The 14,936-nt window shown below is 36.0% G+C and overlaps 2 protein-coding genes across 6 annotated transcripts in view; one reads left to right on the top strand and one right to left on the bottom strand.

The window, feature by feature from the left end:
* Positions 1–10,012, top strand: part of virma (vir like m6A methyltransferase associated) — a 37,941-nt gene extending 27,929 nt beyond the window's left edge. For 2 of the 4 annotated variants that reach the window (XM_056474960.1, XM_056474958.1), the window contains 5 exons: positions 2,026–2,122; positions 2,223–2,389; positions 5,397–5,743; positions 7,840–7,983; positions 9,667–10,012. In XM_056474960.1, coding sequence (XP_056330935.1) covers positions 2,026–2,122; positions 2,223–2,389; positions 5,397–5,743; positions 7,840–7,983; positions 9,667–9,854 — 943 coding nt within the window. In that variant the 3' untranslated portion in view covers positions 9,855–10,012. Of the gene's footprint in view, positions 1–2,025; positions 2,123–2,222; positions 2,399–5,396; positions 5,744–7,839; positions 7,984–9,666 lie in introns of all 4 variants that reach the window. The other 2 variants (XM_056474959.1, XM_056474957.1) reach the window with 1 other exon arrangement.
* Positions 10,013–11,587: 1,575 nt separating this feature from the next.
* The window catches only part of rnf41l (ring finger protein 41, like), a 39,321-nt gene continuing 35,972 nt past the window's right edge, over positions 11,588–14,936 (bottom strand). For both annotated transcript variants that reach the window (XM_056475579.1, XM_056475580.1), the window contains exon 7: positions 11,588–13,030. In XM_056475579.1, the coding sequence (XP_056331554.1) occupies positions 12,782–13,030 (249 nt within the window). In that variant the 3' untranslated portion in view covers positions 11,588–12,781. The remainder of the gene's footprint in view (positions 13,031–14,936) is intronic.

Here is a 14,936-nt window from a genome sequence, read left to right as displayed (position 1 = left end):
AGTTTGACACCCAGTGGTTGAACTAGGCATTACATTCCTGGATCAAAACAAATGCAAGTGCAGGTTGCCAGATTGACAACCAATAAGAGTGAGTCTGATGATCGAGCCTAAAGGCTGATTTAAATCGTGTTCTAAATAAAAGCAACGGCACGCGATAGAAGGAATCCTTTTCCATGTTCCATGTAACCAACACCTCAAATTGATACATTAGAAATGACTTCTATATCTTGCCGCTGAACAACAGGATAAACTGACAGTGTTTACCTCAGGTACACCTCATGTGCTTTATTTAGTGTTAAATCCTAATAATGTGAGTTTGAATGCCATTTCACGGGACATTTATTGCCATACTACTGAAAGCAGCTGCAGATAGTTCACCTCAGATCTTGAAAATAAAAGAAACAGTTTGAAATTGAACTTTATAAACTGTGATTAGTGAAAGCCAACACATTTAAAAATGTTAAAGAGGTTTGATATGTATTAATTAGATTATAAACCGTACCATTTCGTTGGAGTGCAGTAAGTGCACTATTCTGTGCTTCTGAAAGTTTGTATTTAAAGTTCTGTCGTTTCATCTGGTGCAAACAACCAAATTGCCTTTCACTGGAAGTCTAGTCACGTAGCATGTTGTTAGGACACAGGGTAAAAATGTAACCTGCTCACCTAATGTTTACATTCGTAATATTTATATTATTTGCTAATTAATAACCTCATGTGGAACTCTGAATCTGTGTCTCGTTTCAGAGTCTGCTACTGTCCACCGAAGGTCACATTTTGTTCACGGGCGCATGCTTTGAGAGCCTTTCTGAATGAAATACGCGGTTTTCCAATAAGGCAACTCTAGGTGCTGAAATATAACTGGCTAAAGTGGCATTGGGCGGGTTAAAGAGACCAAAACAAAGACGTTCTGGCACGTAACAGAAATTTTCAAAGCAGAATATCTGACTTCATCATTGTTTTTCAGATAAACAAGAATGTTTACTTGGCATGTTTCTTAAAAGTCCACAAAAATTTGTGGTATTTTTATGCTTTAAAAGAGTCAAAAACTTACATACAGCACCTTAGTGCTTAAGGACCTTGAAAATACACATCTTTTAAAATGAAGTGTAATTGGTACAATTAAATAGTACATTTTTTTGTTAAGGTTATTTTTGTGTTATGGAATAATGTTGTTATGCTGTGCTTCATACAAGTTTTGTTAATTTATCTGTGGAGATAATTAGTGTCAAAAAACACTAATATAATAAAAATATATATTTAGCCTTTCCCTAAATCTTAAACACACTCGCCTTTTTCACTTGAAGATAATCATTTATGTATTTGAGAGAAAAAAAAAACATTACTAATGCTTTGCTGCTTAGACTTTACACACCTGAGACTTGCCTATAGCACTTATTCACTGTTGCTCTTATAGTTGTGTAAATTGCTTCCTTGTCCTCATTTGTAAGTCGCTTTGGATAAAAGCGTCTGCTAAATGACTAAATGTAAATGTGAGTTTGTTTTGTTTGAAAACCTTTACAGTAATATTTATTTCTATTTTTAGACATAAATATTGAGGTTTCCTAAATTTAGACTGTTTAACCACTCATGATTTACAATTAATTTAGTTTATTAGTTTAGTTTAAAATAATTTAATTAAATTTAGTTAATTATTATTAGGTGAATACTAGTAATGACTTGTTCTTATTAATTCCATACAATAATATATATTAAGATTTGTCTTAAATATTGGTGTAAAATAAATGCAAGTGTCGAATTGGGGTTTTGGAATGTGGCCACTTTTAATTCGTTTTTCTTATATAAAATAAAAGTTTTTCGTTCTTTATTTGTTTACATTTTTTAATTATCATAATTATTAACATTGTTTTTATCTTGCACCTGGTTAAGACATTTGGATGTGCTTGCTTTAATTTATCTTTTTTGCACAAATTTCAATACTTTATCCAGACAAAATTGTGAGTGTCATTACATTCTGAAAATGTGTCTAGTGTTATACGGCCTCATTTTCTGATTCTCTCCCTTCAGGACGGTGTATGTACTTTCCGATGTTCTGGATGAGCAGTTAAAGGCCCTGTGGTTTTCTCCATTCCAGCCAGATGAGATGGAGACAGAAGTAGACATGGTGAGGGACATCATGGATTTGCAGGAATTAATAATTTAATTGTGTTCAGATTAACACTGAGCACTCCTGTTCATTTATTCGTTCATCAATCCATTTGCAGGTGAAAGTAGACCTGGTTGCGCTGGCCCAGCAGTGTTGTACAGAATTAGACCTGAAGGCAGAGTTAGAGCGCTCATTCCTCAGTGAACCTTCTTCTCCAGGAAACAGCAAACCGAGCAAAGGCTTCAGACTGGGCAAACACAAACACGAGACCTTTATTACATCCAGGTACACAAGGTGTTGTCCGCTATTTTAACTTTTTTTCTGAGAAGGCCAATGATAAATCATTTATTGATTTATTATTGGTTGATAATCTCTTTAATTACTTATGTACCTTATCTAATGCTGAATAAAGCTATAGTTCATCCCAAAATAAAAATTAAACACAAAGGAAGATATACTGAATAAAACCATAGTATTCCATAGTAGTTTTTGTTGCCATTATGGATGTCATGGCTGCTTTTTTACCTTGTTTTGTGTAAATCAATTCAATTCATGTTTATTCCTATAGCACTTTTACAATGTAGATTGTGCCAAAGCAGCTTAACAAGCCCACTTGAATGTGAGCAAACAGTGAGGAAATTTTCATTTTTGGGTGAACTGTCCCTTTAAGTGAGAATGCCATTAGTTTGTGCAGGGATGCTCATAATAATCGATTCACCGTAAACCGAAAGGGCGTTTTTACCGAATGGTCTCAGTTAAACAATTAAAAAAAATACTTTCTCTCTCTCTCCAGGGTTGAGCTTGTCACTATGGATGATGTCAGCATGCTTATTTACTATGCACACAGTGATTGACTGATAGGGGGCGGATCTCAGAGATTTATTTTTAGAAATATTGCAGAGCACAATATTATGCTGCCATATTTAAATTCTTCTTATCAACTACTAGTGTGAGTATGTATGTATAGATATAGACATACATACATATCCATCTATCTATCTATCTATCTCTCTCTCTCTCTCTCTCTCTCTCTCTCTCTCTCTCTCTCTCTCTCTCTCTCTCTCTCTCTCTCTCTCTCTCTCTCTCTCTCTCTCTCTCTCTCTCTCTCTCTCTCTCTCTCTCTCTCTCTCTCTCTCTCTCTCTCTCTATATATATATATATATATATATATATATATATATATATATATAAATTTAAATATAAATTTGCACAATTGGAGAAAGAAGCCACAAAACAAAACTTTCTGAAATGTGCGCTGCTTTGGAAACAAGCCGGCCACAAGTCGTAGTGCACTCCGACACCACTCATAAACACATCAAATTGGCATAACAACAAATTATTGAAAAAATTTCCAACAATATTTATTATTTAAAATAGCCTAGATAATCTATGAATCAAACAAATCCAAAGATTTTTGCACAATGAAAACTCTGCATTAAACTGAGGCTTTAATTTTACAGCTTATAAAACATGTTTGAAATTAAAGAAAATAATACTTTAATATTAATCTAACCAGTTAACGGTTAATATTCGGTTAGCTAGCAGCGGTTGACTGTTGGCAAAATTATCTGAAATGAGCATCCCTAGTTTGTGCATAGTTTTGAAGCGCTTGCGACTTGCATACAAAACATGTACAGCAGATGCGAGGAATAAGTAAAGCAAGAACACATGAGCTTATTTCTAAAACTCTCATGGTATGCTTGGAGAAACACAACAGGGCTGCAGTTTACTGGCATCAGTGTGTTGTAATGGACCCTTTTCAGAAGATGCTAATGGTGCACTTAATCTTCATTATCATCTTAAATCCTTAAAAGTTTTAAATATTTTCATATAGAAAAACATACGTACGTATAAAGCTATACTTTGTATTATATCAACTTTGCATCAAATTACTAAAAACAAGTGATCGATTATGCAAGGTGTTTGTAATGGAGCTTCTATGGGCGGGACTGTAAATTTGATGTTGTTCTCTCTTTTGTCTGCCGTTATCAGTCTCACACTATTTATTTCCTTTTTCTGAAAGTCTTGATAACACTATCATTGAGTTTTTCTTTTATTATATGAGCAGATAGGAATGCAAAATAAGGATTTGTTGTACTCTCCCATTAAGTTTACCCAACTATGACCACTTCTGAGAAACATGGAAATGTGAAAAGGGTCTATTAGTCTAGGCAATTATCTAAATGGTGTAAGCCTTTAACACGTCATGGTCATTCATGAATAATTTAGTCAGAATTTCTTTAAAATGCACAAAATCCACATTTAGCGACCAAAGTAACCACAGTTATGGTCACACTACATTTTAAGATGTCTTCAGCTATGTTTCCATCCAAAGATGCAAATGAACTTTATGCGCAAAACTGAAATATTGCATAAAAGACATGCAAATAAAGCAGCTTTTCCATCCGAGTCAAAGAGATCAAAATCGTCACTTCCTAATGTACTAGTACCAAATATTAAAAGTACAAACTGAATTTTCTGAGGTAGGAGAAGCTGCGTGAATCTTTTCTTTATTTAATAAATGACACCACAGAAGACAGTATGCTGACACACAATGAACACGTGGTGGTGCTCGAAGGTGTCAGACACGAAGCACAGACGCTCTTGACAGTTCTAAAGATACGTAATGATATAATAACACTAATACTGGCGTTTTAGAATGACCAAAACAACATTTCTGATGTTTTACAGTGTGCTCAGCCTGCTGGTTTGTCCATTCACACACATTTTTTATCATTACATGATCTCTTATAATAAAGTCACATTACTTTTTTTAATGCGCATCCTGGAATTTGTTTGTTAAAAGTGTTTACAATTTTCCATAGTAGTTTATGCGGATCTTTTCTAATCAAATTTCTAATCGAATCTAATCGAAGTTTATCTTACTCAGTTATGCGCATGTTTTTTATGCGCATTTTCAAAATTTAGCGCATCTTGACGTTTCCATTAACCAATTTTTTTTGCACATCAAAATAGGTGGATGGAAATGTAGCTTTTGTTACAGAGTAACTATTACTTTCAATACTGTGTAGTGTCAATCAATTACATGTACTTACTATATGGTTAGTGTAAGAATGTGAGTTAAGTTTAGAGTTATATTTGCATGTGATTCTGTATAATTTATTGTAATTACTATAATAAGTATGTGGAACACGTGTAATAAGGATAAGTGCCACTGAAGTGCATACATCTGGAATTATTTATTGATTTATTGATTGTTTATTTAATCATGATCAATCTTGGTTATTTGATTTTTATTCATACATCTAAAAATCGGTGTCTGTATTTGCAGCGGGAGGTCTGACTACGTGGAGCCAGCAAAGCGAGCTCATATCATGGCAGCCCCTCGGGGTCGGGGCCGCGGTTCGTTTGGCCAGCTCTCTCGACCACATGACATTTTCCGCCAGCGCAAGCAGAACACCAGTCGACCTCCTTCCATGCATGTAGATGATTTCCTGGCTGCAGAGTTCAAGGATGTGGGTCCACCAACCGGCCTGACGCTGCCCAAACGTCCACCAAAGGGTGGAGGAGCCAAACCCCTCACCAGAGGCATGTTCACTGGGGGAACCAGAGGAAGAGGCTTCCAGAGTCACACACGCTTCTTCACTCCACCGGCCCCCAAGAGTGTGCTGCTCGCTGGTATGTTTATGTATTTGTATGTCTATTAAGTCTTTATCCATCACAACTGTATATATTTAAGTCTACGTTTGACCTAGAGTCAGCAGTCGTTATGTATGGACGACTTCAGTCTTTAGACAGGAAAGTATGGGAGGCAGAGAGAGGGGGGAACAATATCATCAAAAGATTTTGAGCTTAGGTCGTCGTAAGCACCTCAGTGCTATATGTAGGCGCACTTCACCTCTAGGTTGTTGGCGCCGGTGTCTTTAGTCTTTTCAACCAGTAAAATTATTTCTGTTACAACCCTTCAAATTGTAACAGAAGTCCTGGCATAACAGCTAGTATATAAACACTATACCAATGGCTAGCCGTTTAATTAATAGGCGATTATTATTATTATTATTATTATTATTATTATTATTATTATTTTTATTTTTATTTATTTATTTTTTTTATGTACATTTTGTCATTAAAGCCAGTTCTTGTAAACCTTCAGCATGTGCATTTAGAGTCTTAGTACACTGATAAGCTATGCAAAAAAATCTGTTTAAATTTGAATTCTTTTTTTTTATATATAATTATTTTTAGGTTTATTTTCACCTTTAATTTGGATAGGATAGTGGAGATTATAGACAGGAAAGTATTGGGAGCAGAAAGAGGGGAAGGGTTGGCAAAGGACCTCGAGACGGGAATCGAACTCGGGTCGCCGTAAGCACAATGGTGCTATATGTGGCGCACTTAACCACTAGGCTATTGGCGCCGACAAATTTGAATTCTTTTTAATTGGTTGAGAATGACATTGACATAATCATCACTTCTCAATGAACTATGGCTGTAATAAATTCTGCCTGTGAAAGTACAACATTTAATAACATGTTTTTACTCCAAATGCAGCTCAAATGCGGTCGAGTGTTTGAAATAAATCCTTGTTTGAAATTATTCAATAGTCATAGTTTATTAGTCACGCTGAATTAATAAAAGCAGCTAAATAGATAAATCTGTTTATTCAGCCACTATTTTTCCCAGGGGATTTCCTTGTTTTAGGACAGGTTCATGGGTTTCTGCAAGTGCTCCCTCTGGCATTCGAAGGAGACTTACTACTAATCAGACCGTGCTTCACTGAAAAGACAGGCACGACAATCGCAGCTTTGCTCAATTTCAGATTTGATGAATTACCCAGCTTTCCTTGTAGCAAATGCATTATTAAACCACGCTTTTAATTGATCACGCTTATTGCTATCGTTTAACAAGATGTTTTTCAGTATTCATGCCCAAGCAATTTTTACTGGCAGTGAGCTGAGTTGAATGTTCAAAATCACTCCCCGACATTAGATGGCGCTTAAAAAAAAAAAAATAAAAAAAAAATCACAGAAGGTGGCGCTGCGCTGCTTTATTTTTCGGACACTCGCTTGATACACTGTAGTAGTCATCACCCTCACTCTTTTTCTGTTTAACCTCCTCCACTACAGCACACAAACACCTGGTCAACAGTTTGCAGGAAAAACTGTAAATTAAAAAATGTAATTAATTAAACTCACCATCAACTATATCTGCGCGCCTGGCTAATTCCTGCGTGCTCGACTCATTTTTTCTTGCCACCAAGTGCCACCAAGTCATTTTGTAATATGAAATACTGTGCTTTATAACGATAATGACTTTATAATGATTTTTGTGCCTGGTGTTTTGTGTGTCAGTGTGCACACTCACGTTAGCGCCTTTTGTTTAGTCACAAGTCATTAAACACCAGCGATAATCACGCGATACAATTGTCTCGGTGTGCACACACCTTAACACCAAAAGGTGAACAACTCCTTCACTAGATTTAAAAATGCTGAATGATCTTTTAATGAAATGTCTTTATGAGTGAGTAATTATTCATTCAATTAAAAAAAATAGAATAAAATAATAATTCGTCAGATAATATTTTGTTAGAACCGCTTGTAAATTTTATTTATTTGTTTATTTGCAGCTATAAGAGGATCATTATTTCTATTTTAAATCAACAGATTGTGTTTCTCAGTTTATCCAGAATGATTATTCTCTAGCTCTTTATACTCAGTACTTGCCTTTATATGGGGCTGATATAAGCTGTGATGTATAATTTGTGTGTCTTTTAGGTAACTATCCTCGTCGGGAAGGAGGTCGAGGATCCACTTGGAGCACACCAGTGACTGCTGTTACTCACAGAGGGACTTACAGCGAGCCTCGTGGAGGACAGAGCAACTTCACTCGACCACTACCCTCCAGACAGCCTCCTACAGGTAGACCCGCTTCTGGGTTTAAATTTGCTATTGGGAGAAATTAAAAATGACTATTTAATTGGAGTATTTTGGGGTTTTTCTCATCTGCTGCTAACATCATTGCTTGACCGATTAACCAAAGTAGTCATTTTACTACTTTTACTTTTAGATTTGTAATTACAGCCCTTGAGTTGATAATAAATGATGTGCATTTGGGTTTTGAAATATTTGTTATATTTTTATCGTAATAATTTAATGACTGAAAGAAAGAATACTTTAAAATGATTAGAGTAATATTAAATAACTATAAAATAGTTTATATAACAATAATAAGGCACAGGCTGTCAAAATCATATTTGTTCATCTATATTTCAAACTGTGATATTTTTATGGAATATAACTACAAAAAATTAATAAGCATACAATATTTCATGATCTTTTTTAATTATTGACATCCACACTGGATATTCAGTGTATATAATATAAATAATGATACAAGTAAGGGATAATCAACGGCTTGCCATGTGTTATATTCATGTAATTATCATTTGTCGTTCACTGTAATAACTGCAGTAAGTAGATGTGAACTTTAATTGTAGAAGAAAAATCATATTGTGCAACCACTATTATAAACCTAGATGATAGTGCCATCTGCTGGATGCTTCCCTTAGTATTGAATGGGGTATATTCACACGGACTTTTCATTTCAGTCAGCCAGCCTCAGGAATTCCGGTTAATTGTCATCCCATACAAAATCGCCGTGTTTAAGATCAGATTTTTTTTTTAAAACAGTGGTCTTCACTACCTGGCTGAGATACGATATAAAGTTATTATCAGACCAAACAAGAAGCACTGCATTAAATTAGATTTTCCATGCCATGTCTTTGAAATTTGACAGTTTACTTTACCTCAGCATTTTTTTTAACAAGTGTTTTTATTAGTTTTACATTTTCCAATAATTACCAAAGAACACAACAATAAAAAATACAAGGAATAAGCATTATAATACAAAGAAAATAATGGTTATAATAATTAAAATAAAGAAAAATAGATAATAAAAAAATAATTAAACAAAGAAAAAGAAAGGAAAAAAAGTTATTATTAAAAAAAAACAATCAGGGCATATAAATGGTTTCAATGAAAATACAAAGAGTTAATAGGGGGTAGTGAGCATTTTAAGCATCAGAATTCGCATTATATTGGTCCAGGTGATCAAGAAATGGTTGCCATATATTGTAAAACTTAGCAAGATTATCAATAACTCCATAACGGACTCTTTCCATGTGCAATATTTGAGTAAGATAAGTTAACCATGTCTTAAATCTGATTTCCACAGTTTTAGAATGACACTCTTAGCAATAATTATTCCATAAATTATGATGCTTTGTATGGACACATTATGATCCAGCAGAGAACTTTACCTCAGCATTTTTAATGGAATTTCTGCGCTAGCCTGCAGGTAAGGATGGAGCCTTGCGTTTAAACAGTCTTTCGTCTATTTTTACGCTTAAACAACTAAATGAACTAAACAACTAAATGAACGCTGAAGCCTTGTACAGCTTGTACTGGAGGTTCATCATTAGCTGAAAAACACTAGCTGTGCATATAGCCCATTCTTACTCCTCAATATTATTATTATGGTGAAGTAATATGAATAGCTCTTCAGCTGAATCAGTCACTGACTCCTCTGTCGTAACTCCTCAGGTGCTTACAGACTGGCTCCTCGAGACAGAGCCACCAGAGGCAGAGGGACGGGCCTGTCCTGGCTGAGCGCTGGAGTGAGTGTTGGAGGAGGCGGTGGGGTGAGCGGCGGTGGACGCGGTCAAGGCAAGTTTAGCAGCGGAGGCAGTGGAGGAGGACGAGGCCGACACGTCCGCTCATTCACTCGCTAAACACTCAGACTCAGCCTTCAGGCTCTAATGGACCAATCACAACACAGATCTGCTGGATCTGACACAGCAGTTGGCCAATATTGTGTATATTATTGTCACGTTTTGTGTTTTTTCTCATTTTTAAAACTGTTAAATAAGATTAAATTCTTCTGAGGTTACATTTGAGTCTCCTTCTATAATATAATATAATATAATATAATATAATATAATATAATATAATATAATATAATATAATATAATACACCACTCACAATAAGTTAGGGATATTGTTATTTACATGATTGCTTTCCAATTTGCTCAGAATTTTAATGAAGTGAAAGTTTTTTTTTTATATTAATAATAATGTAAGAGAAAAAACACCATTTTCATTAGTTTAACACCTATTACCCCAAAAATTTGTACAATAACAAAAATTGACAATGTCAGTAGTGGCTGTTTCCACCATTTGCCGCAATGACTGCTTGACAGCGACGTCTCATGCTCCTTACTAGCCTCAGCATGTTGTTCTGAGGCAATGCATTCCACTTTTCTACAAGTGCTACACGCAGTTCTGCCAGGTCATGTGGGGGTGGTGTCTGATCATCCTGTCTCTGCTTCAACTGGTCCCAGATGTGCTCTATTTGGTTTAGGTCAGGGGACATTGATGGCCACACCATATGAGTTACTCCAACGTCTTGAAGTCGAGCTGTGACAATTCTGCCATGATGTGGTGGAGCATTCTCATCAATGAACAGAAAGTTGGGGGTGTGCTGGCAGAATTGAGGGATGTTGATGGGTTCTATGATGTCTCTGAGGTAAGAACGTGCAGTGACTGAGCCATCTACAATAACCTAATCTGTTTTGCGCTGACTGATGATGCCTGCCCAGACTGTTGCACCTCCTCCACCAAAGCAAACCCTGTTGACCTCATTGTATCACTCACCTCGCCTTCTCCAGCAACGCTGACGTACATCATTTCTATGCAAGGTGACCCGACACTCATCAGTTAACAGGGCGGTAGATTATCCAGGTCACAGTCTTGTGCCCATTGCAAACGTTCACATAGGTGTCTTGGGGTCAATGAAGGCACCTGCAATGATCATCTCGCATTCAAGTCAAAGCGGTGGAGTCAGTTGTGAATGGTTTGTCTGGAAACCCTAGCACCCCTTACATCTCGTAAATGGGCCTGCAGCACTGTTGCAGTTGCATAACAATGTCTGAGTGCATAGGTGTTTAGGTACTGGACATCGTTGCGGTCTGTCACTCGTGGGGCTCCACTCTTGGGTTTGTCATGAACTCTGCCAGTAGTTCTGTCTTGTTCAAGTCTGCTGATGACACTTTGAGAAACACCAAGGTCACAAGCAACATCTGACTGCCTCCTGCTGACGTTGTGTGTTTACAGATATTTGAATGATGAACTTTGAATGACTTACTTACAATACCAGCTTTTTATACCTACAGAATGTTGAAATTGATGCCACATTAAAAAGGGTTGTCTGTTGGTATTTGCCCCAATATAAGGTACACCTGTACACAATTAGAGCATTACATGCAAAATACAAAATGAGGTGTGTTTACCACCCCAATACAATTGCCTCCCGATCCCAAAAATGTCTCAAGTGAAACAAACACTGTATATATGACATCCACTGAGTCTCTCACAATATCCCTAAATTATTGTGAGTAGATAATATAATATAATATAATATAATATAATATAATAATCCACAGTGCAACTTGTTGAAACAGATGGTTTTAATATCAAGAAAAGTAGCAGAATATATCCGTTTTTCTTACAAATGGGAAAACAAGCCTCTTAAATTCAAAATTTTTCTTCTTTACTTCACAATTTGGTTTAATTTTAGCACCTAGTCTTATAGCACTTATTCGATTCATCCAGTGCAGCTACAAAAATTGGGTTTTTTATTCAGATGATGAATTCCCGGTGGTGGTTTTCTGTTACCATCAATGAATCATCAAGTCCAAAGTATACTTCAGTTTTTTTCTGTGTGTGTGTGTGTGTTAGTGAATGTGCACTGCTGGATACACCGCAGGTAAACAGTGTGAGAACCATTACAAAAAACGTTCTACTTTCGTCCACTGTAGAAAAGTGAAGCCAAATTGTCTCAAAGATGGCTGCTACCATTTTGCTCTGACGATGCCATTCGGAGCCAGATCCTACAAAATAGTGTTCATGAAGTGCCGTGTAATCAGGGTACTATCCACACTCGTATAATTCCCTAAAACTGCATTAGTAATCGCTAGCTATTGATCACCTGATGTCACACCCTGTATTTATGTAGCCAACGCAATAACTAAGAGCAAACATATTAGTAAAGCAAACACTTAAACACACATTACCAAAATGAAACCAAATGACAGAAGCCATCTTTGTGAAAAATCTCTTTGATTAATAATTTAGTTCATATGACATGTGTTTACATAGACAAGGTGTGTTTATATATGTGCAGCCAACCATCAGCGGCAATCAAAACATTTTGGCTTCAGTTTTCAGAACATTTGACTACCATGCTTGGAAAAAAAACTCATTCTTAATCAGTTTTCCTCAAAATTTACATAAAAAAAGTTTTAAATAAAATTGTGGTTATAAAATGTTTAAACAAAAGGTTGCGGCCATCTTTTTATCTCCAAATACAAGCAGTGTGAGTATCTATTGATTTCTCATCTATTGTAACTTGTATCTTTGTTATTATTTAATCTAACTGGAACAGGAGCCCAGTTCAGGGTTGCCATCTTGTGGACAAACCAGTTAATGCAAAACAATTGAAACTGCAGGTGCATTACACAGTACATGTGGTAATAAAAAGAACTGAACTATACATGCACTGTGCAATAGCTGAAATTCGTGTCACATAAACAAACACACACACACACAAAAGTGAAAGTATACTTTGGGCTTTACTGTCCTGCTATGAAAAGCCGTGTCCTCAGATGACAGTGACCTCTCTGTTCTTCCTTTTGATGCAGTCCAGAGCCAGACTGCGTGGGCTTGGCTTTCTCTGCATTTCAGCAGGGGGTGGGGCTGCTTCAGAGGGCGTGGTTGGTCTGAGCCCCTCCTTTTTTAAAAGTTCAAGAAGCTCCGCCTTCTCCAGCTCTGCCCTCTCCAGCTCTTGTCTGCGCGCTCTCTCTGCTCCCAGCAGAACACGCACATCTGACATGACCCGGGACAGCTGAGCCTTTACACAAACACACACCTGTCAGTAATTTACTACTACAACATACACAAAAGATTGCTGGGCCCGTATTCATAAAACTGGTTATTGGACCACTAAGAGATGTAATACAACTTTTTCACAAAGCTTCCAAGACAAACTTTTACTAAGCAAGAGAGGAAGGTCTTAAAGGGATAGTTCCCCCTAAAAATGAAAATGCAAAAATAATTTTCTCATCCTATACTAGTCCCAAAACTACTTGACTTTTTTTATTTTTGGTTGAACGCAAAAGAAGATATTTTGAGGAATGCTGAAAACCGGCAGCCATTGATTTGCATAGTATTTTGTTTTTTTATTATGGAGGTCAATGGTTACTTGCTTTAGAATATCCTCTTTTCTGTTCAAAATAAATAAATAAAAATAAAGAAAGAAATTCACAAAGGTAAACAGTGAGTAAATTTTCATTTTTGGGTGAACAACCCCTAAGAGTAAGGCCAGGGTTGAGCTTGTCACTATGGATGATGTCAGCATGCTTATTAACTATGCACACAGCGATTGGCTGATAGGGGGAGGGTCTCAGAGATTTATTTGTAGAAATATTGCAGAGCACAATATTATGCTGCCATATTTAAATTCTTCTCATCAACCACTCATGTGAGTGTGTTTATATATATATATATATATATATATATATATATATATATATATATATATATATATATATATACTCACTCTAGTAGTTGATGAGATAATACACACAACAGTTCAGTCTAGTTCTTGAATCTGATTGGCTGATAGCCTTGTGATATTCTGCAAATAGCAGCACTCATACAGCCTCTTCACCCTTCACTCCTGTGTATTACTCCGCCCACATACAGCAACAAGCAGAGAGGACACTACAGTTTGACAAATATTTCTGCTGTTGGACAACATAATGTACTTTTGAGGATTTTTTTAGTCGAGAATGTAGTTGTTTAGATTGCAGCTATGCAGTTTGTTTATAAGGATCGTGCCTATTTTAAATATTTATAATTTCGGAGCATCGGATTCAGTGCATCGGCCACCATCTGCTTATCTGAGCAGGCCAAAGAAAGTGACGGTTGATGTTCTGCCACAAGATGGCGACAGAGACCGCATAATAAGCCCTTAGAGGAGAAAAACTGCATTTTCTTAGCTTAAGTTTCAAACTACAGCTAAACAAATCATTGTAAATCAGGTAAGTGACATTCTAAGTCTATCTCTCTGTTTTGTATTTTGTATTGCTGTATTTACTGTATATGACAGAAACTGGTAGTGTTTGCGTTGCTCTGACTTTTTCAGGGTAAATTATGGTGATCTCCCGATTGCAACAGAGAAATACTGGAAATCTCTGTAGACTGATGGCATTTCAAGTCGTTTAGCCTTAAAATCTTAAAATGTCAGCAAAAATCACCTGTTTTGTCATCACTTTAGACATTATGCCGTCGAACTGTTGAATATACTCAATATCTGATTGCGGCCTCGAGCCAACACATGACTCCCACCAGTGCCGATATACAGCCATATTGCACTGCTACTCATGTGATATTGCTCATATATATATATATATATATATATATATATATATATATATATATATATATATATATATATATATATATATATATAAATATATATATAAACAGTTTATTTACAGGGTTAAATAATCATAGCTAAATGACTTTGCACACTGATCATCCGCCACATTCTGTCTTTATATTAATTTATGTATTTGTCATAAAGTGATCTGTGCTGGTCATGTGATTTTGCATATTGCCTTTCACTTGTACGGTGGCTCTGAACTGTCAAAAGCACATCTCAAAATGCCTTTTCAGATGCAAAGAAACAAAGAAAATCTAATTCTCGTAAATATGAATCGATTCTAGTTTTGTTTTTATGATGTGAAACTTTT

Source organism: Danio aesculapii, chromosome 16, assembly GCF_903798145.1.
Source record: "Danio aesculapii chromosome 16, fDanAes4.1, whole genome shotgun sequence".
In the NCBI taxonomy this organism is placed as follows: domain Eukaryota; kingdom Metazoa; phylum Chordata; class Actinopteri; order Cypriniformes; family Danionidae; genus Danio; species Danio aesculapii.
Note: the sequence above shows the minus strand (reverse complement) of the source record. Positions and strands in the feature narration are given on the sequence as shown.